We start from the raw sequence: 21,952 nt of genomic DNA, 5'->3' as shown, positions 1-21,952 counted from the left end.
ACATATTCGAAAGTTTGTTATTTACGATTTAAAAATTTAATAAAAATAATTCATTAAAAATAAATATGAATATAGCCTACCTCAGGCTGATGTACGTACGCCGGTTGAACTATGACCTTGAACCTGATGACCTTGAGGTCACTTGATAGTCAATTGCTCTAATGAACGACTGAATAAATGAATGAACGAATGAATGAATGAACGAATGAATGAATAGATGAATGACAAATGACTATAAAATGATAAAAACATTTTTGACATTTATAATAGTATATAGAATCCTATAAGAGTTAACTGAGCGAATCAATAATTAAATATTTAAACGAGTCTAGGAATATACAAACAAAATCGGGAATGGAGAAGTGAAAAAGATATATCAAGAGTCAGCGTTTAACTTACCGATGGTGAATACATTAATGGCTTTTAAAATCACATGAGCCAACAAAAACCAACCACCTAAGTGATAAAACGCCAATAATTTCTGGCTCTGACAAAATTTGTAAGCTATCACACAGCTGCAAATTCATTGCGAAAAAAATTGAACCCAGTAACAAAAAGTTTAAATGAATTTTAACATAAACAACTTAATGAGCAACCAAATAAAAATTATATCTGGAAAAATTATGTAAATAGAAAAATAAATGTAGCCCTATCTCTCATGCTTATCTATCTCGCACACTGCAGTAAAAGTTCGTGACCAGTTCGCAGAAGGAAGATTATTTTATTAAATTTTCACCAAACAATATCTTAAAATGAAAAAAATATCGTCCGAAACAAATATTTGCTCCTTTCTCCTTTCAACTCAAATATCAATCTAAGACTTAAATGAAGATTTTTTTCAAGAAGATAAAGCGCTAATAAACATTTTTTTTAATTTCTATTTATTAATTTATAAAACGATATTTATTATTTGAATTATGAAATACAACAAATCGGCACAAATGAAAAAAAAATTTATTTGTATCTCTTGAGTAATTTGTCCACAGATCTTAAAAGAGATCTAATGTTAATACGGCTTTTAAAAAAATTAATAGCAGTTAGTGTAATAATATTTTTGTTTTTATTTTCCGTATATCTTGACCACTCTTTACAAGCCATATCGTCAAGTTAATAATACTCGCATCTGTATGCATGTACTGCAACTATAGCTGCAGTACTAACATAAATACCTCTACAAATACCATTGGTAAATATATCGTAATTGCCGGGAACACTTTTTGAAAAGAGCGTCGGTAACACTTTTTAAAGCCTGTATTGTTATCGTATCGGTATCGTATTGGTATCGTATCGGTATCGTGTCGGTATCGTATCGGTATCGTATCGGTATCAGTATTGACGATACAATTTTTGAGTAGGTATAGTTAAGGAGAGCATACTCACCGAGCCAGAAACAAAATTTAATGACATTTAAATATTTAAAAAATTATATGGATGAAACATTTTTTTCAAAGAAAAATGTAAATGAAGAGCAATTCAGAAGTTTGCTCGGGTTGAGGGCGGAGAAAGACATTTGTCATTATTGGCGTCTTTCCATGGGACCATTAACAACTAACTATTTTTCTCCATGTTTTTCTGACTTCTAATTTTGTTTGATGTTTTATTTAATTTTTAATTCAACTTTTTAACTATATTTTATTTGTATTTTTTATAAATTTTTTAATTTTATTTAATTTCTAAGTACTGCTTATTCCAGTAAATTTATTTGCATTATTTGGCAAAAATATATTTATTTTTTAACATTTTAAAAGTAGAAGTATGCCAAATTAATATATCTTAATTAATGTAGGCATTTAACTGGGGATATAAATCAACAAACTGTATAAAAAACAATTCAAATTATTTTTTAGCAATTTCCTAACATATATTAGTGTATGTGTGTTTGTTTGTGAACATATGTGTATGTATGTGTGTGTGTGTGTGTGAGAGAGAGAGAGATGAGAGATGAAATTAGAGTAATGTGTGTTTAGTGCTAATCATCCATCATCTATTAATTCGACTGTTTATCTTTCAAAATTTACAACTTTACCAAGATCCTAAATCTCTCGACACATCAGCAAGTAAGATCAGCAAAGTTGAACATAAAAGGATAGTTAAATAAACAACAAAGTCATTTATAGCGAGAAGATAAAAGCCTGCAGACATAACAACACCAGGACTCCTTAATTAAACCTTCCACCAACGTTAATGTAACCACATATAAAGGACAACACAACTAATGGTGAGTTTTTTTTTGAAAGAAGTAAAACAACAACAGTTTAAATAATTTCGCCAAAATAAAACAAATAAAATAAAATCGTAGAGCAACTGAAAACGATGGGGAAGATGTCTTGGGAAAAGTGAGTAGGCATCAAATGCAGGAAATGACTTTTGATGTTAGCAGCTAAGTAGAAAGCAACAATGCCATGACATCAACACGGAAGAATGACATCATAACTGCATCACCGAAACAACAACAACAACAACGAAATTTTAATAATATTCAGGACAGCATATTTTAGCCAACAATTTCAAAGCATCTCGCCCATAAAAAACAACATAGACAAGACAACATCAACAACAAAAACACGATAAAATTCGCCACAACCAAAGATATCAAAATAAATTTAAAGCAAATACAACTACATAGCAACAACAACAACTAAAGAACAACAACAGAAACCAAAGAACAACAACACAACAAACGGCCAAAGACATGAGAACCAAATGAGCGTAATAAATTGCAATGTACCTCTGCAGTGTCTGGGGCCTCAAGGTATATGCTGATAAAAACACAAATACCTATCAGTGGTACTTATAAATACATATGTGTGTGTGCGTGTGTATGTGTGTGCGTGCGTGTGCGCCTGTCTGTGTGATATTTGGTACATATATATAGATATATACAAATAAACTAATGTTAAGATTGTATGCTGAATGTTAAGAGTCATTCCTATGATGTTTAATAAGCATATTTAGAAAGATAAACTGCGTTATGTCATTTATTTCTCACTCATATCCGTGACAGGACCAAAGCTATTTTCTGTCCCGTGTATGTGTCTGTCTGTATGTGTGTGCGTATGTGCGTATGTGTGTACGTGAGTATATGTGTGTGCGTATGCGTGTTCGTATGTGTGTGCCTGTGAGGATGTATTTATGACATTTGCATATGCATGAATAAGTAATTGTTATTCATAGGTGCGTTGTTTGAACTAAAATGGTAATCTGTTGGTATGTTTTAATTCATGCAAATTTGCGCGCATACATATGCGTGCTTAATAAATAAAAACAAATATATGTGAAAAAATTATACATTGAGTGATTGAATGAAAAGTGAAGGAACGAACGATTGAATGATTGTCAGAGTGGATGAGAATAAAATAACGAGTGACCAAGCTACGATGCAACTTTATTTTATTTCGAGCAATCTATTACACTCAAATTTAAATTCGAATTTATTTTCAAATTTTTTTTTCTTTCTTACGGTATGCAAATCAATTTGCGCTGTTGTGCAAATTAGAATCTGGTGCATGGGTTTGCATCGGGTCGTCATTTCTGTTTGCGGTTTTTGATCTTTTAATTTATTCGCATATTTTGCGTAGGGAGTTACGTAGGTAGGTAGGTAGGTAGGTAGGTAGGTAGGTAGGTAGGTAGGTAGGTAGATAGGTAGGTAGGTAGGTAGGTAGGTAGGTAGGTAGGTAGGTAGGTAGGTAGGTAGGTAGGTAGGTAGGTAGGTAGGTAGGTAGGTAGGTAGATTATTGAAGTTCATTCAGCAGCTAGCACAAAATTTGTGTCGTAACCACGGCGATCGCTAACAACAACCAAGCTAATACAATTACGCCACCACTAATTCTACTACGGACTCAACTTTCACTGGGAGTAGTTGTTGTTGTACTTCTACTGCTGCTGCTTATACTAATACCAACACATTACTACTACTACTATTGCTGCGGCTGCTGCTTTTACTAAAAACAATATTACTACTGCTACTGTTTCAAATACTTATACTACCACAGTGCAATTAAAAATACGTCTCATTCTATTGTTTTGTTACTATAAGTACATACCATAACAACTCTTAAAACACTAAGTAATAAAATATATACAATGCGAACAAATGTTTTTTTTTCTTTATTGCATAAATATATTAAAGATATTGAAGAATTAGGATGACAATGGGGATAATAACGATGATGAAGATGATGATGACGATGTTGATTATGACGACTACGATCATGATGATGATGATGACGATGATGATGGCGAAAACGATGATGTCATCAACAATTTTGATTAAAAAAAATTTATTTTCAATTTTAAAAAAATACTTAATGTTTATTGACTGTAAAAGAATAAATATACATAAATATACTGTAGCAAATTTCGTAACTGTTCAATTGAAAGGTGACTTGACAGAACTGATCATTTAAAAAGACATACACATTGAAGATGATAATAATATTTATAAAAATTATCACGATAATAATATTATTTATAATTACCATGGTGACGATAATAATATGAGCAACAAAAATAATAATGATAAATTTTATTAATCTTTATTTTATTAATATTTTACATGAAAGTTGTTGAAAAATGTAAAAATTTGATATAAATTAATTCACCTCAGTAGAAAATAACTGGCGATTCTAAGACGGAGAGGAACCGTTAATTTACCGAAACCGATATCGATACCGAAACCGATATTCGATCTGACAAGTCGAAAAAAATAAGCAAATAATTTTGTGTGGCAATCTTTCAAAATGTTCTCTTTTATAGTAGCCAATCCCATACCTGATTTACTTTATATATATATATATATATATATATATATATAATATATATATATATATACACCTTAACACACCCATACATACACAGATACAAACAAACACGCACATACACGGGCAGTCATGCACACAGACACGTATAAAGAGAGAAAGAGCGACAGAGCGAAAGAAAAGCAGAGAAAAGAGGAGAGAGAGAGAAAGAGAGAGAGAGAGAAAGAGAGAGAGAGAGATAGAGATAGAGATAGAGCGAAAACAAATTTTCAACTAAATAAATTTACAGTCAGCAATGTTCATCCATTCCAGTGGCATTCTTTAAGCAGGTTGTTACTCCATGCTATCAAGCTCTTCCACGTCATTAAGTTTCCTTTGGGTATAAACATACATTAAGAATAGTGAATACTAATTTGAATTAAAAACCAAAATCAGTTGTGTAGAATTAGTTTCAAAATAAAATCAATAATAACAATAAATATGGATTAAGTAATGATTTTAAATCCTTTGAATTCAAATCCTACCCAAAATTCGATTTAGATTGAACATGATTGCCTATGTTAAAGAATCTTTAGTAGATATAAAAATTATTTAATTAATTAAAAAATTAAAATTATTATTGTTGGAAAAGGAGTGGTCGATGCCATTCAGGAGATGCGGATGTGGATGGAGGCTGTCAATTAGGTTTTCCACTCACATCAGTCACCATGGATCTGAAGACAGCTGGCTTCTTACCAGGCCAGTCGCCTGGCGTTGGAAGCAGCATTTTGCGCGTCGGCCACCCACTCAGATCATGAAATAATAAAATAGGCAAAATAATAATTTTGAAATTTTGGAAAAAAATGGTTAATGGGATTGACATATCTAAAAAAAAGAATACAAAGATGGAACAAAAGATTTGTAACAGCAATTGCACATGTATGTGTGCGTGTGTACGTATGTGTGTGCGCGTGCGTGTATGTGGGTGTACGTGTGTGTTTTTGCGCGTAAAGAATTAAATATCTTTGTGTGTTTATTGTTCCATGGCGTTTAATTATCATATCATATTGTTATCATTTGGACTGCAAATATTAATGATGATGAGGATGAGAATAATTATCGATGATGATGATCGATGATGATGTGGTGGCTAAATGTGGCTAAATGTTATAGACTACTATTGTATTCATGGGTATATTGATTGTAATTAAGTTGCTAACTGCGATCTTCTAACTCACCCTAAATCTGGTTATTTGGCAAGTTGGGACGGTCACATTTTTTCATGTTGACGACACTTTTACATTGTTTTTTAATGATTTTTTCCAGCTTGATATACGCAGATAATGTTTCACATGTACCATATTGTCCATACATATTTAGATAATTTAATTGAACGAAGTAATAAAACGCGTCCAATACACAAATGTTTTGAAATTAAAAGTAAAATCAATACGAATAATTTAATTATAAAATACACTAATCTAAGTTGATTGTATTAATTTTTTAATTCGGTTCAAATATTTATTTTAAACAAACAAAAATTTAAATTATTTTTTAATGGCCTCGTACGATAAAGTTAAAATCGTCGTCGTTGGAGATTCAGGTTTCTAGCTTTTGTTTTTTTATTTCCAAGTTGTGATGTCAACCAACTCAACCCATGTCAGGCAGATAAATTTTTATTTATGAAAGAAGAATAACTTCTTATTTTGAATAAGTCATATCGTGTCGTACTTTATTTCATTTTTTGATTCTCGATTTAGCTGATTTAGTATTTAGACAAATATAATCATTGATGATGTCATATGAGATAGAATAAAAATATATCTGTGTGAATGTGAATAAAATGAAATTTTGACTGTTTTTTACATTTTGCTAACAACGAATATTAATTCACCAGGTGTTGGGAAGACATCACTAACTCATTTACTCTGTCAGAATGCACCAATTAGTCAGCCCTATTGGACCATTGGTTGTTCAGTGGATGTAAAGGTAGCGGGGGAATCAAATATTTCTTTTTCATCTTTTTTTTTCAGAGATACAGAGATATCAACACAACAATATGCCATGCACACATGTGTGAATTATCCATGCTTTCTTTAGTTTCCTTTATTGCATGTCATAGGTCATAGGCAGCAACAGTGCCAGACACCTTAACTAACCATGATATCAATTTTGTCATAGTTCGCCTAATTAATTAATTTGTTGATTGTTGTTGCCATACCTATTCAAGTTTCTTTTTCATCTAATTTATTCTATTTTTAGTTACATGAGTACAAAGCAGGAACCAATCATGAAAAAACTTTTTTTGTTGAATTATGGGATGTCGGGGGTTGGTCGGCCCACAAAAACAGTCGAGCAATTTTTTATAATTCGCTGAATGGTTATCTTTTTTTATTTGTAATTTTTTATTTTTTAGTTGTCTAGATTACTTGCTAAATAAAGTTTAGGTCAAGGATTATAGTTCAATTCCTGTATAAAATTAAATAGTTGTTATTTAATTCTAAATAGGCATCATATTGGTACATGACCTTACGAACAGAAAATCGCAGTTGAACTTGAAAAAATGGCTTGGTGAAATTCTCAACAGAGATTCACAACCAGATCACGATGGCAGGTTTTTTCTTATTGGTTTCTATTGAAACATTTATCCATTTACTCATTCACTTGTTTATCCATCCATTCATTCATTTATTTATCCTCCGTGGAGCTTGTCCATCTAACAATCTATCCATTCATTCATCCATCCATGCATTTATTCACTCATTCATTCGTTTATTCATTCAGTCAGACACTTTATCTTTTAATCATTTATTTACTCATCAATTCGTTCGTTCACTAACATATCCAACAAACTACCTCTAGTGAATTCGACACGGAGCAATTAGTGGGCTGCAACATTCCGATATTCGTCGTGGGCACGAAACTCGAGATGACATCATCCGGCAGAAATGACGTCACACACAGACGTATATCAACCATCGCTGAAGAACTCGGCGCTGACGAAATCAATCTTGTCCGTGATTTTTTTTTATATTTTTTTTCTAAACTTGTTTTTCTCTAATTTCAATTCGTTTATTTATCTCAGAATTTTATGAGTTATTGATATGTTTGTCGTCATAGCGTAGCAGTTCACAGTTTAAATCGCAATTGTAATGACGCCAAACACACACACAATTAATTAATTAATTGCCTATAATTAATTAGACTATTTGGTGATGCATAAAGTTTTGAAACGATCAAATTATTCACTCATCTCGTTTTAATTATACCGAAACATAACCTAACGCAGTCATTGTTTAGGATTTTGTAATTTAAACTGCTACCACTCAATGACGAATGACACGCACGTGATAGCACGAGAACAAACACACAGGACTCCTCTCACGGCAAGTACATCGCTCCTGGCACTGGTAATGCTGTGAAAATCAGTCGATTTTATGATAAAGTTGGTTTGTTTGTTTGTAAGTTACTTCATGTGTTAGACAAACAGTACGATACGATTGTCTTAAATATTTTTTTAAACAAGTACAGATTTTATTTGTAAATGAAAGCCATTCAGCCATTGGTTATTAATTATTAATTGTGAAAGGTTATTGAGCAACGATTCTATCAGAAGGATCAGACGCTGCAGCAGATGAGCAGCTCTCTGACGTGCAAGTACAAAAACAAGTCCTCCCATCGCGACTGAATGTTGTCTTTTTGCAATCGTATCGTTCATCTCCTAATTATTTGGTCAACACGTTTTTGTTTATTAAAGAATGATCACCCCCTCGTGTTTGTTCATTTCTTAATGATAAAATTTTTTGAACGAAATGCCAATCGTGCTTTTCACATAACGAACAACTTCCTTTCATTTGGTATTTTTCTCGCGTAGACATTCGGTTTCCAGGATCTCATGATGGTAATATCAGCCCGGATTGCGTAATTTATTGGAACAGCATACAAATATTTCAGCACCTGATATCTTCACATGCCTGTTATGTGGATCAATAAAAATTCGCGTGACGCAGTGTTAACACGTCCCTACGTACATGCATACGTACGTTTGAAATGCGTACATCGTTCGTACATACGCGCGTGTATAATGCATGTGTACATGCGACGATGCGGTCCTTGTACCACGTAAGGATATCGCTAAAGACAGAGCGCATAGTCTATTAGCAATTTCGTGTACAGATTTGTGTATTTTTCAGACGGTTGTTTGAATTTTGTAAAAATCGTATTTATTTGTTTGTCTGGTAAAATTTGTTGCATTGAAATGTTAAACACCGGCGCAAACAGAACGTTGGAACATTTTTGTATTTTCAATAAGAATACCTCACAATGTGCGGTGCATGTTTAAGTTTTATAGTTAAGTATTAGTAAGAAGTAAATTATCTCGTTAGACTTACATTTTTATTGCCGATAAAGCGTGCAAACGTTTACATGAGAAAGGAATGATGCAGTTCCATCGACGGCGAGACAATGAAAACAACCAAAATTCCTCTTCAGACCGAAAGCAACCAGATATTAATTCCTCGTCGATTCGATCGGAAGAAAGGAACCCGGCACTGGCCGCATGTCTTTATTTTTGTTCCTTCTTCTTAGTCGTCATTGTGATCGCCAGCTTGAGTCTGTTGAGATTCATAATCTCAATTTGTCACTACGAATACACAACGGGTAGGACGGTATGCTCTCCGCAAAATGTTGTTCTGGAGAAACTTCCCAATGAAATTCCAGCGAGGACCTTGTTCCTGAGAATCGGAGGAACAGAATACCACAGCTCATTGGAGGCCTTCAACGCCAGCAAACATGAAAGTAACGAAGAAATTGAGAAGGGCAGTATCATTGAACATTCGCTTTTTAGTATCGAAAGAGCAAATTTTTCAAGATACAAAGACATCAGAGAGCTGACTTTGTACAGATGTGGTCTGCAGAAGATTGCTAAAAAGTGTTTCTCTGACTTGAAAATGTTGAGAAAATTGAATTTAAGGCATAACCGTCTATCTACACTAGACGAAGATGTGTTTTCTGGTTTCGTCAACTTATCAGTACTGGATATTTCACACAATCCTCTAAATAAAATCGGAAATCGTTGGTTCACTGGTTCCTTAATAAATACGTTTCAGATTTGTAATGCAACAAAGCTGGAACATATTGATTCATTTGCTTTCGACAACTCATCTATAGAAAATATTATTTTAGAGAAAGCAGCTTTTCTTACGTTATCAAACAGGGCATTTCTGCCGTTGAAAAACCGTTTGAAATCGTTAACCATACTGAACCATATGACAAGTTTGCTCGTTGAAGAAAAATTTTTAGAAATTTTTGATCGTTTACAAAGGCTTGTCATCAAAAATGCCAGCTTGATACACGTGTTGTTCTTAAAATATGGCAACGTTGATCACATAACGTTGGATTTGAATTCATTCGACAATGGAACATTAAATTACTTTGCCGAACGGTGGGTTTATACGTGTTGTTGGTAATTGCTATAACATTTCACCTATTATATAATATAGTCGTATTGTTTTTTTTAAGCGATACAGTAAAGTTTTTTTAATTTCATTAGTGTTAATTTTGAATAAATCGGATAAAATATTTATAAATGAAAAATTTTAATAAACTGTCGTGTCATCACAGAGCGGGGAACGTGGCTGTCAAATCAACTACTTACCTGTCCATTGCAAACGCTCGCCTGTCAAAAGTACCGGACGAAATGTTTGCCATTTTTAAAAATTTAAAAATTTTAAATTTAAGCGGCAATAACATAACATACGTAAATATAATTCAATTTTGCGAGTTGGATAAACTGGTGGAGTTGGATCTATCGAATAACAATATTTCCTACTTTGAGGTCGATTCGAACGACATCTTGCCGTCATTGGGCATTTTAAAACTGCACTCCAACAAAATAAGATTTCTTCCATCGCGTATGGAATCGTTTCTTTCCAAGTTGAAACTTCTGACGATCCACGACAATCCCTTACATATCAACTGTGAGATGCGCTGGTTCGTCCAGATGGTGACGTCCAGCGAAGAGGTTGTGAAGAAAAAGTTGGTTGAAGATCTCGATGAAGTCATGTTCGTTACACCTAAGCGGGTATCGTTAACGAAGGTAGGTTCTTTAGTTACTATTTTAGTAGCTTTTGCTTGAAAATATAATCGATTAGCAAGCAACCTAATGTAAAGTTTTGCATTATTCAGCAGTTATGAAAATTGTTTAATCTATTGAAAAGCCAACATTTCGTCCATTCAGACAAAAAACGAAAATTTTGCTTGTCTTCCTCCCTCCGTGAAAGATTCCTACCACGAAGAGTTCAACATCAACGATCGAGATGTTCTCGTTCTAACCTGCCAAATCATCAGCGATCCAGCATCTACCGTTCTCTGGCTCAACGAATCAAATGAAATGAAACCAGTGAGGCAGGTGGAAAACTTGAATGCTGTCTTCGATAACCACGTTCGAGAAAAATCCAACGACTCCTTGAACGCCATGGTAGAATCGCAGATCATCTTCTTGGAAAGTTCTTTTCAATTTTTGAGGATTTCCAAAATATCCCTGACATCTGCAGGCAACTACACCTGCGTCGCCAGCAATGTAGCTGGAACGGTTAAAAAAACTTTTGACACCGATGCCATGCTCTTAAGAGGTGGCGAGTTTCAACGAAGGGCGAGAAAGAAAGTTGAACTGTTGACCAGTTTTGAAGGGGCTCTCCTCGCCGCCTTCTTACTGGCCATTCTCGCCTACCTCATCAAAAAAGAAATGTGAAACAATGCTCTTTTTTGTATTTTACAGATTTGTGTATGATTGTTGAAACTTTTTATCCGCGTGTCGTAAGTCTAATTATTACGCCTCAATCACATTGCACGCTCTTATTTCTATTATAATATAGTTACGTTGCTGTTTTTGTATGGCTGGTTGGTCTAACAAATTGAACTTCGACACACTGGTTCTTTTGTTGCTGTGCATTGAAGTGTCGTAATCGTTGATGTTTCATATGGACGTGATCAAATAAATGGAAATATAGTGTAAAGCGTTATTGTAAAATAAATTGCTATCAAATAATTATAATAGTGAACGTATATATTGAAAGGAATTAATATAAAACCATGAAAGCGTCAAATATTTGAATAATATCTTTAAGAAAAGTTGTAAATAAAAGTACAGAGTGCTGAAAAATAAAGTGGTTTTCTTTTATTTTGATCATTCAAATAAGGTTATACCAATTGAAACCAACATCGTTTTGAAAACAGTCTGCAAATACTTAGAAGAGTCTTGATATCACCTCACCATGGCAATAATCACAGCTCCTGCAATAACAATTGCGCCTAGTTATAACTATCACAATGATTTATCTTAAACGTGCCGACAATAAACAGACGCAACTTGAAATTTTAGCGAATTCAGCGTAAATCAATCATTTAAAATGATATTAAGCAGTGATGTTTGATAATTTTTTCAATATAAATTTTTTTTGAAAAAATTAATAAATCAAATAAATTAAATTAAACGCAAGTACATATATTCCAAGAGACATCACAAATCTTAACCCCCCAATACTATAGCAGTAGAAATAAAATTTCTGATGCTAAATCAATCCAAATTATTTCAAGAGTTCGTTTTGAATGTTTTCAAAAAAAATTTTCATCTAGGACTTAAATATTTTACATAGAATTCTGTCGTTGTTTTTTAGGCTTCCTCGACCAAATAACCATCAGTGGCTAGGGTGGGCAGTGTTGAATCAAATTTGTGAGCCTCTCCATCGACGAACCCCCCTTTGAGGTCTTTGTAGGAGTCGACCCTGATGACCTGCTCGGCCCCATACACTGCCTTTATGTTGCCTTTTGTGTCGCACTGCACCACGTTATTCTCCAGTTTTGAGAATCTATCTGACCCTAAAATATCCGCTAAATTTTTGGCTGGTATTTCTAATATCTCTAACAATCTGTATGGGGTATTTCGATATATACACATACAAATACAGGTAGGGGTAGATGTGTAGATAAGTGTGTAGTTTGTGTAATTGTTATGTCGGTAATACGGTTCATTTAAAGTCGGAATATTTTTCAGATTCTTAAAAGAGATAGAAAGAGGCATCGTTTAACATTGCCTTAACAATTCACATAAATATCACAGCATATAAGAAACGTCTTATATTTTATTTTACTTATCCATCAGCACCAAACAGCAGTCAACCTTGACCTTTTCGTTTTCTTGTCCTTAATGTAGACTTGTACCACGGAATGAATTGCCCTGATGGTCGTGGTGATGACGAAATCAGCTGTTAGTTCCTCCTCTCTGATCATCAGAGCTGCTACGACACGTGATTTTGGTTCAACATTCACCTATGTTCGTTTGTGGTGTGTGTGTGTGTGTGTGTGTGTGTGTGTGTGTGTGTGTGTGTGGACAGCTGCGCGTATGTGTGTTTATGTGTGTGTATGTGTATTTACGTGTGCATGTGGTTATCTGGTTTTTAGGAATTAATTATTCATTCATTCATCAGTAAGCACATTTACTCATATACATATTTGTTCGTCGAAACGTAGGCGTTCATTTTTTCATCTTTTCGATCCCTCGTTCACTACCTGGCTATCCACTCCCCACGTTAAATTCTCTTCAATCGTTTGTCCGGTAGCCTTGGTTACATGGAGCTCTCCGCTGAGTCCGCCGGTGATTCGACAAGTATCGAGTTCGCTCGCTGCGGCGTCGGCCACCTTCGGTAGCATCCCTGCCGGAGTTGTCGGGATGGACACTCGAATGTCGACATTCCCACCGATCCTGAAACCTTGCTGGATGCTTATGTCGCATCTGATTTTGAATGCGATGTTTTGTCTCTTTAATCTCTTTTGTCTGATTCACGTAATGCTCATCAAATAGAGATAATAATAAATACACATTGAAGATATTTTATTTATTTCTTGGTCAATGAGACCGTATAAATTGTTACTACTATAGTTCAGTTACCACTAATTAATAGCATCTTATTCATCTCATCATTTTATCAGACTGGCTTCCACCTTCACTATCGATTGCATGATCATTCCATAACAAACAACGTCATCTTAATTCTTAATTATTGATGAGGTCAACCACGCTCCAACCTGGATGTCGTTTTCCTTTCAGTTTTAAAAGTGAATGTTTGCGCCTCGTCGGAAGTATTGGTGAACTCAGTCCTGAAGAGACAGAGATCCCTCCGGAGGACCTTGCTTCTCAATTTTTCCGATGTTGTTTGGGATTTCGATTTTTGAGCGAACGAACTACCACCTATAATTTGGTCTGTTCCCGATCTGTTCCGAATCCTGAATGAAGTCAGTTGATGGCTGATGTCCAAGTGACTCCAGTTTACTTCCAACTGAAATCTGGCGGGAAGTTGTCCATTTATTTAGTTTTGTTAATTCATTTTAATGTAAAATCAATCATATGTCTAAATTAATTATGTAATTTAATTTAATTAACGATTATTAATACAGTTGACGAATTATTTATTTCACGAATTTTCATCAGTTAAAAAGCATTTTCTGAGAAAATAACAAACTAAATCCACATTTACAAAATCACGATTATAAACCATATAGACATTAGCTAACTTTTTGTTCTTGAATATTCTATCAAATATGTTAGGGTCTGCAATTTCCGTCCAGGCATGATGGATCAGTAGGCCCTCTATGTCCACCATCGGGTCGTGGACAACCCTCCGCCTCCCTATTGAAAATAAGCGCATGTTTCTGTGATTATGTTGCTACACTACCAAACAATAATGGTGATGTTGCTGAAGTTCTGTTGCCTTTTTTGTTGATGCTGTCGTTGTGGTTGTTGCTGCTACTGCAGTAGCTGTCGATGTTCTAATCGAATTGTTGTTGTTTTTTGTTGATGGAAACACCCAAAAATTTGTTGTCTGTTTGTTCTGTCAACAATTAAACACAAATTTGAAATATCTCATTAATCTATTATCTTTAATATACAAATAATGGTCAAAATCAATATCATAAAATGGCCAAACACCAACCATTTGTGTATATTATTTACAATAATACGATTTTTGGCTGAAGCATTTTCGCCATGTTAATTTGAAAACCAGATGTGTATGATGTATGTACACGTACACACACATAACATACTTATTAATTTATTTTTTGTAAAAATTTGAGTACACCACCGTAGTTTTTTTTGTACTAGCAAACACAAAGCTGCCTATATATCATTCCCTTCCTTCCTACCTACCATCAACCTTTGTATCACAAATACTGGAACACGCACACCACATGACGAGCATATCTTTCTAGAGATCTAGGTGACTCATCTTTTCTAATCCCAGCAGACGATATTCGAACCAGGCCAGCGCGCATTAACAACGCGAGAGATGGCAATCCTACCGCCTGAGCTACCATTACTACCGTCGACATATTCAGAAGCGTTCAAAAGGAACAGCAAATTGCCACAGACATATATTGAAACACGTGAAAGTTTATTTTGTTATCATTAGAGATTTGCAACAACAACAACATCAACAACAACATCATCAACAACAACAACATCATCCTCAACAACAACATCGTGTTAACTCCTTATCTCTTTAAGTTTATCCTTGTATAATCCTAATAGTAGGACTGGTTGGGTAGATAAATATAACAGTGACTAACCTTCAGAACAATCTTAATCAATTGTTCGGAAAATTGAAAAACTTAGTTGCAAACTCAACAATGCGGAAAATGCGGTGATATTTCAAATAAAAACAAATATATATGTATACATTTATATGTACATAGGTATATATAAATGTTTATATATATATATATATATATATATATATATATATGTCATATAGTATTCGTAGCAGCATTAATGGTCGAAGCAGTAGCAATAGTAATACTAGTATTAGTGGTTGCAGTATTAGTAGTAGAGGTAGTAGTAGCTGCAGCAGTACTATTAATAGTAGTAGCGGTGGTAGCCACAGTTATAATAGTGAAAGTAGTAGTAAGTAGGAAAGGTATGTAGTAATTGATAAGTAAGCCAGTGGCGTTGAATAAATAAACAAGACAACGCCGATTAAATTAGACATGCTATCTGATCATGCAACAAAAAGCTAATTAAATATTCGGATGATCTGTGTTGTATTTGTGTTAGTATTAAATAAGTTAAACAATTAAACTAAATCAATTAATCATTAATTGATTGATTGATTGATTAATTAATTAATTTTTTTAAGTTGCACATGAACATGACTAACCTCTCCTTGTTATATAGTTACGGAAAAATTCTTGTTCTGATGGCTAACTTACCTGCCTACATTTGCATTACTGCAACATTTTTCATTAATTTCAATTTAACTGATGTTAAACATTTTTAATAATTGCGATGCGAACATCAATATATGTATGTGTATTGTATATAGTATCTATATATGTGATGTGTGTGTTTATTGTATATAGTATCTATATAATATATGTATGTGTATTGTATATGGTATCTATATATGTGATGTGCCACTGGTTCAAAAAAACAAACAAAATAAATTTTTATTTTACGATTTAAAATTTAAATGAAAAAAATTTACTTAACGATCTCCAATACAAATCCCAACGTATGCCCATGCCCAACTTTTTAATATTGCATTTAATGAAAGTTAACGACATACAAACAACAGCATTCATTCGAAAACCAAAAACAGATAACAATTCATTATTTCATCAAACATACCAACATTCAAATGATCGGTGTATGCATGCACGTATGTAAGATATAAATGGATGTACACACATGCACAACATACATAAATACATACATACATACACACACACATACATACATACATACATACATACATACATACATACATACATACATACATACATACATACATACACACATACATACACACATACATACATACGTACATACAAACATAAATACATACATACATACTTACATACAAACATAAATACATACATACATACATACATACATACTTACATACATACATACGCATATATAAAACGTTGTATACAAACAACGTGCAGTGCTGTCTACAGCAATTTCGGATGCATGCCCTCTCACGAAGTGTGTACATTTGATGAAACGTACGTCATATATATGCATACACACACACACACACACACACACACACATATATATATATATATATATATATATATATTTATATGCATATATACAAACATACATACATATTGAAACCGAGATTAAGAAATGAGAGAGGAAAAGAGAGAGAGAGAGAGAGAGAGAAGAGAGATGTTTCTTACATCAATACGCGTAACACTAAGCAAACAACCGTACGTTAATTATTGTACAGAATTGATTGGACGTTTATAGATTTCGTTTATATTTTCACATTTCAATGAATAATTTTATTTCCATAATTATCTCTAACTAACGATGGGATGTTGATGGTGTATAGTTGGTTCGATAGTATAGTCTATAGACGGTCTAAAAACGGTCACTCGAATTTCAAGTCTCATCCAACATCCATCTTTCTATATATGATACTTTCCGTTAGTAAGCTCGTGTGCACCAATCAAATTAACTTCCACATTGTAAACCTTCATCATCTTCTAGGCAAACCAACTTAGTTAACAGCAATTTGTCTAACTTTATTACATAATTAACCGATCGTACTCTTTCATTGACATCTTCATCTTACGTAACTTAAGAACGATTTTCCGAAAACCAACCGCCTTCGGTTGGTTGAAAATTATTCCAAGAATGATTTGCATTGACTATTGCAGTAGAACAAATGAATTTTTCCAAACAACGAATAATAATAATATATATTTTCAACTCTACCAAATTATTAGACCAAAACAAGTTTTAATTTTTCAAATAAGTTTTATTACTGACTACTTAGAAATATTAAAAAAAAACATATCTAGCAAGAAGTACATGTACGATGACTTCAATTACAACTAGCTAACAGCAATGAAAGACATTATCTGAATCAATCTATTAATGATAAGAACACCAAAAAATTCAAACTTCTCATCTCATATCATTAAAATATACACACAGGCAGTCACACCACACAGACACACACCACACACACACACGAACAAACACACACTCAAACACACTGACAAAGACACAAATTCTATAGTTATTCATTTACCATTCAGCTAATTAAAGGTCATTGGTATTAAGCTAAACCGAAGAAAATAGTTAGATATATTGAAAAAGATGATGACAATGTTTGAACTGAATATGTGTAATGAAAGTAAAAATAAATTATTATCATTATTATTATTTAATTATTATTAGTTTATGTGCGTCTGTGTATGTGGTGTGTATGCGTGTATGTATAATTAGTCATACAAGTAATTGAAAGTATCGAAGATACGATAAAGTTTAAGAGCTAGTGTTATGTGTGTGCACTGTTTTAATATTTGTACACACACACACATATATATATACATAGATGTGTGTGTATTGCATTAATATGTGCGTGAGTGAGTGTGTGTAAGTATGTGTCTGCGTGTTGGTATGTGTGTGTGTGTCTGTGTGTTGGTTGTCAGCTATAAGTGTAAGTGTGTGTCGGTATGTGTTTGTGTCTTCTGTGTGTAAATGTGTATTCTGTGTGTAAATGTGTCAATGTGTGTGTGTCTGTCTGTGTGAGTCAGTCTGTGTGTGTTGTAAGTGAAAAAGTTACAAGATATGACTGAGACTAAAAAAAATAATTTTCATAAAAATTTCATAAAAACGGCAAGTACATATCAATTAAAATTTTTAGTTAGGATTTCTAACATAACAACAAATAACACTAATAATAATAATAATTAAGGTATTAATAATAATAATGGCAAAAATAAGAAATGGAAAAACAGAAAAAGCCAATTTATTTTAAATATAATATGAGCAATACGTAAGCATATGTGTATGTGTGTGTGTGTGTCTGTGTGTGTGTTGTGTGTGTGTGTGTGTGTTTGTGTGTGTGTGTGTGTGTGTGTGTGTGGTATGTGTATAAATAACATACATTGGATAAGTATGTAATGAAAGACAAATGAAATCATTAGCATCATCATCACCATCATAATCATCGTCATCATAATCATCAACATATCTCATCGTCATCATCATCACCGTCATCGTCACTTAAAACTTTGATAAGTAATTAATAATATAATAAATACAAAATGATGTACTGTGTGAGTATGAGTACCTTTGAAAGACATTGGAAGGCAATTTGAAAAAAAATATATATATATATTTTTATATAAATATATATTATATATAAATATATAAGTAGAGTATATATATATATATATGTTTACATATACAAGTATATACATACATCTATCGCCTATATATGTTAATGCTGTAAGATATATAGATACATAGATACATTGGATATATTAGATAATATACATAAGCAAATGGTGTAATATAAAAATTGAAATTCCATAAAGAATAGTTGTAATGTATGAATTTTGAACTTTACGAAAAGAATAATTTTCAAAATGATTCAATTAAGTAAGTAAATTAATTAATTAATAACTGTTGTTGTTGCTTACGTAAAATATAATCAAAATAACAATATTAATTATTTAATAATTAATTAATTCTAAAAAAATACAGAAATGTTAAAAAATACTGTCGTATAGAAATGATGGACTTTAATTGATAAGTCAAAACCTAAAAATTTCAGAAACGAGTTCGAACTGAATAAAAATAATGTAGTTTAAAAAAAATTCCAATTAAAAAAAAAATTTTGTAAATTATAGATAGTAATAATATAAAAATAATTAAAAATATATAAATAAATATAGCGTACATTGTACTGAAACTAAAAAAAAATAAATTAATTTCAGCAATCTATCTAACAAATGCACGTAGCCTGTGAACTGGAATGCCATTATATAAGGAACCATCAAAAAATATTTCACAAAATCTTTTAAAACGTTCAGGGAAAAAAAAAATTCGCATCATCGCGTCATCATACATTGTATATTGTATAATCATCGTGATGGTGTATTCATCTCTCTATCTCGTTAGAAATCATCCTCTTCTTCACACGTCAACTAAATAAGAATTATCAAAATCTACTCAATAGTCCCTGAAACTTGCATCACTATCATAACTCTCCATAAAAATCATCATCAGCATCAACACCGTTATCATTGCGACAACCATCGTCGTCATCATCATCATCAAAAAGTCCTATCCTTCTATTCATCACATGACGAGTAGGTCTTCACATCTTAATGAGTAATGATGTAACAATGTATGTGTAATTGATTTGTTCACTCAATAAAAGTGTATATATACATGTATGGCATATAAGTAGTGTTGGTAATAGACCATAATTTTGAGCATTAATTCAGCATGAATTAATTTGCAGCATGAATTCAGAAAATAAGTTTATTTTGAATTTTAATAAACTAAACGTTCACCAAAAAACTTTAGTGAGAAAAATCGAAAAAACGAACTACAAACATATTAACGCCAAACATTCTGTAGAATTTATAGAATATTGTAAAAATTATGGTCTATTACCTATATATATATATATACATATATGAGCATGTATATACAATATATATATATATATATATATATATATATAATAAATTCTATAAAGAAATATATGTCATGCAAATATAATAAATAAAAAGACTTCATGCAAATGTGAAATGAAAATACAATAAAAAAGAACAACTGTTAAAGAAGCAGGCGGTACTGCTACTAACAAAATATTCATCCGATAATAGTACAAGCAGGTATTTTATTACATTAATACCATACGTAATACGCAATAAACAATATGTCCTAAACAATGCGTAACTGACAATCTAGATGCAACTGAACAAGAATGATAAAAAAACAAACTGCTGTTTATAAAAATACGGCCTAGTGCTTAGCTATCTTATCTATTTATCTACTGACACAACAACATACAACTAATTTTTATATAAGTCAACAATTTTGTAACACTGAACCAGCTATTATTATGGAATGGTTCTCTCTCTCTCTTTCTCTCTCTCTCTCTCTCTCTCTCTTTTTCTATTGCTACTTCTTTCTCTGTGTTACTCTTTGTTCTGTTTTAATCCTTTATAATTAACTATAATATTGGACTAGTGGAATTTATATATACTGGACATGGTAAGTAAGAAAGACGAATCATTTCTTTTAATAGTCGAGTTATTTATTCTTTCTCTCTCTCTCTCTCTCTCTCCTCTCTCTCTCCTCTCTCTCTACTTTTCTCTCTCTCTCTCTCTCTTTCTTTATAAATAAAACTATAATTAGACTAGCTAAGTATGAATGGTAAAGATAAACCTAGAGAATAAGTACAGAGCTCACGTGAGTATTAAGTAATAAGTATTATGTACTAAGACTATTAAGTACCAAGTGTTATGTATAAAGTACCAAAAGAAACACACATCAACAACGGTCCAGTGTCTGTCATGTTGCTATGCTGATTAGAGAGGCAGTAATAAGATACGGCATCTTTTTCAATTAAATTTTGATATTTTGGGGTTATAAAAAAATTAACATGTGGCAAATATCGGCGACAATGACATTGATGCTAGTGATGTAATTGTTGCTGTTATTGATGTAGTAGTAGTAGTTGATGTTTTTTTTATTCATTTAAATCTTTTGATTCTAAAAGCTGGTCGGCTTCTTGTAGATCTTTGTCTTTGCCACTGTTGCTGTCGATGTAATTGAGTTGTTGATGCTTTTGTCGCAAGTCTGCCGTCTGTGATGTAATCTGATCCTTGTCGTTGATGTTATTTTTAATGTTATTGTTGTTGCTGCTGTTGTTGTCGTTGTTCGGAGCTATATTGACGTTCGATTTGTCGACGAGAAGGTTCAGCTCTATGTCACTCTTGCCAAAGTCTGCTGCCTGACTCGCTGCTGCTACTGTGGCTGCGTTGGAAAATAAAATGAAAAAAAAGTAAAAAGTTGGAAAAAAAGAATGAAAAGATATTATTTCATTAGCAGTTTCAACTTTCGATATCCCTTATAACCATCATTCACCATGCTACTACTGCTGCTGTTGTTATTGTTGTTATCGTGTTATCATTAATTTTGTTAGATTTGTGGTGATTTTCATCATGTACTAATAAATTAATTAATGAGAGTGCCAGCCAGCCTTGACACAACAGCGTAATAATAATTTTTAATTCTAGTAAAAGAAAAGATGTACAAGATGAAAGTATGTTGACGGCTTCTTTGAAACTCGATGCACATCTGAAGTTCTTCAATTCGCTCCTCCTCAGCTTGCATTCGA

At 32.7% G+C, this 21,952-nt stretch overlaps 3 protein-coding genes across 3 annotated transcripts; 2 read left to right on the top strand and 1 right to left on the bottom strand.

Moving 5' to 3' along the window:
• Positions 1 to 6,293: 6,293 nt before the first annotated feature.
• Positions 6,294 to 8,280, top strand: HELRODRAFT_84252 (hypothetical protein; the record flags this gene model as incomplete). Its single annotated transcript, XM_009024017.1, has 6 exons — positions 6,294 to 6,339; positions 6,634 to 6,725; positions 6,999 to 7,116; positions 7,245 to 7,350; positions 7,599 to 7,749; positions 8,110 to 8,280. The coding sequence occupies 6 exons, from the start codon at positions 6,294 to 6,296 to the stop codon at positions 8,278 to 8,280; spliced, it is 684 nt and encodes a 227-aa protein (XP_009022265.1).
• A 1,786-nt stretch (positions 8,281 to 10,066) lies between these two features.
• Positions 10,067 to 11,748, top strand: HELRODRAFT_101569 (hypothetical protein). Its single transcript, XM_009024126.1, has 3 exons — positions 10,067 to 10,179; positions 10,359 to 10,833; positions 10,975 to 11,748. Exons 2-3 carry the CDS (start codon positions 10,435 to 10,437, stop codon positions 11,485 to 11,487), a joined length of 912 nt encoding a protein of 303 aa, XP_009022374.1. The 5' UTR covers positions 10,067 to 10,179; positions 10,359 to 10,434; the 3' UTR covers positions 11,488 to 11,748.
• A 660-nt stretch (positions 11,749 to 12,408) lies between these two features.
• HELRODRAFT_176785 (hypothetical protein) lies at positions 12,409 to 14,440 on the bottom strand (the record flags this gene model as incomplete). Its single annotated transcript, XM_009024125.1, has 5 exons — positions 12,409 to 12,664; positions 12,922 to 13,064; positions 13,305 to 13,569; positions 13,821 to 14,078; positions 14,307 to 14,440. The coding sequence occupies 5 exons, from the start codon at positions 14,438 to 14,440 to the stop codon at positions 12,409 to 12,411; spliced, it is 1,056 nt and encodes a 351-aa protein (XP_009022373.1).
• Positions 14,441 to 21,952: the final 7,512 nt, after the last annotated feature.

The sequence above is a fragment of the Helobdella robusta genome (genome assembly GCF_000326865.2).
Source record: "Helobdella robusta unplaced genomic scaffold HELROscaffold_39, whole genome shotgun sequence".
Classification (NCBI taxonomy): Eukaryota; Metazoa; Annelida; class Clitellata; order Rhynchobdellida; family Glossiphoniidae; genus Helobdella; species Helobdella robusta.
This window is presented reverse-complemented; position numbering and strand designations above follow the sequence as displayed.

Coding starts and splice junctions, on each gene's coding strand:
- HELRODRAFT_101569 (XM_009024126.1), top strand. CDS start 10,435: ATGTTTGCCATTTTTAAAAATTTAAAAATTTTAAATTTAAGCGGCAAT. Junction 10,834..10,974: donor AGCGGGTATCGTTAACGAAG/GTAGGTTCTTTA, acceptor TCGTCCATTCAG/ACAAAAAACGAAAATTTTGC.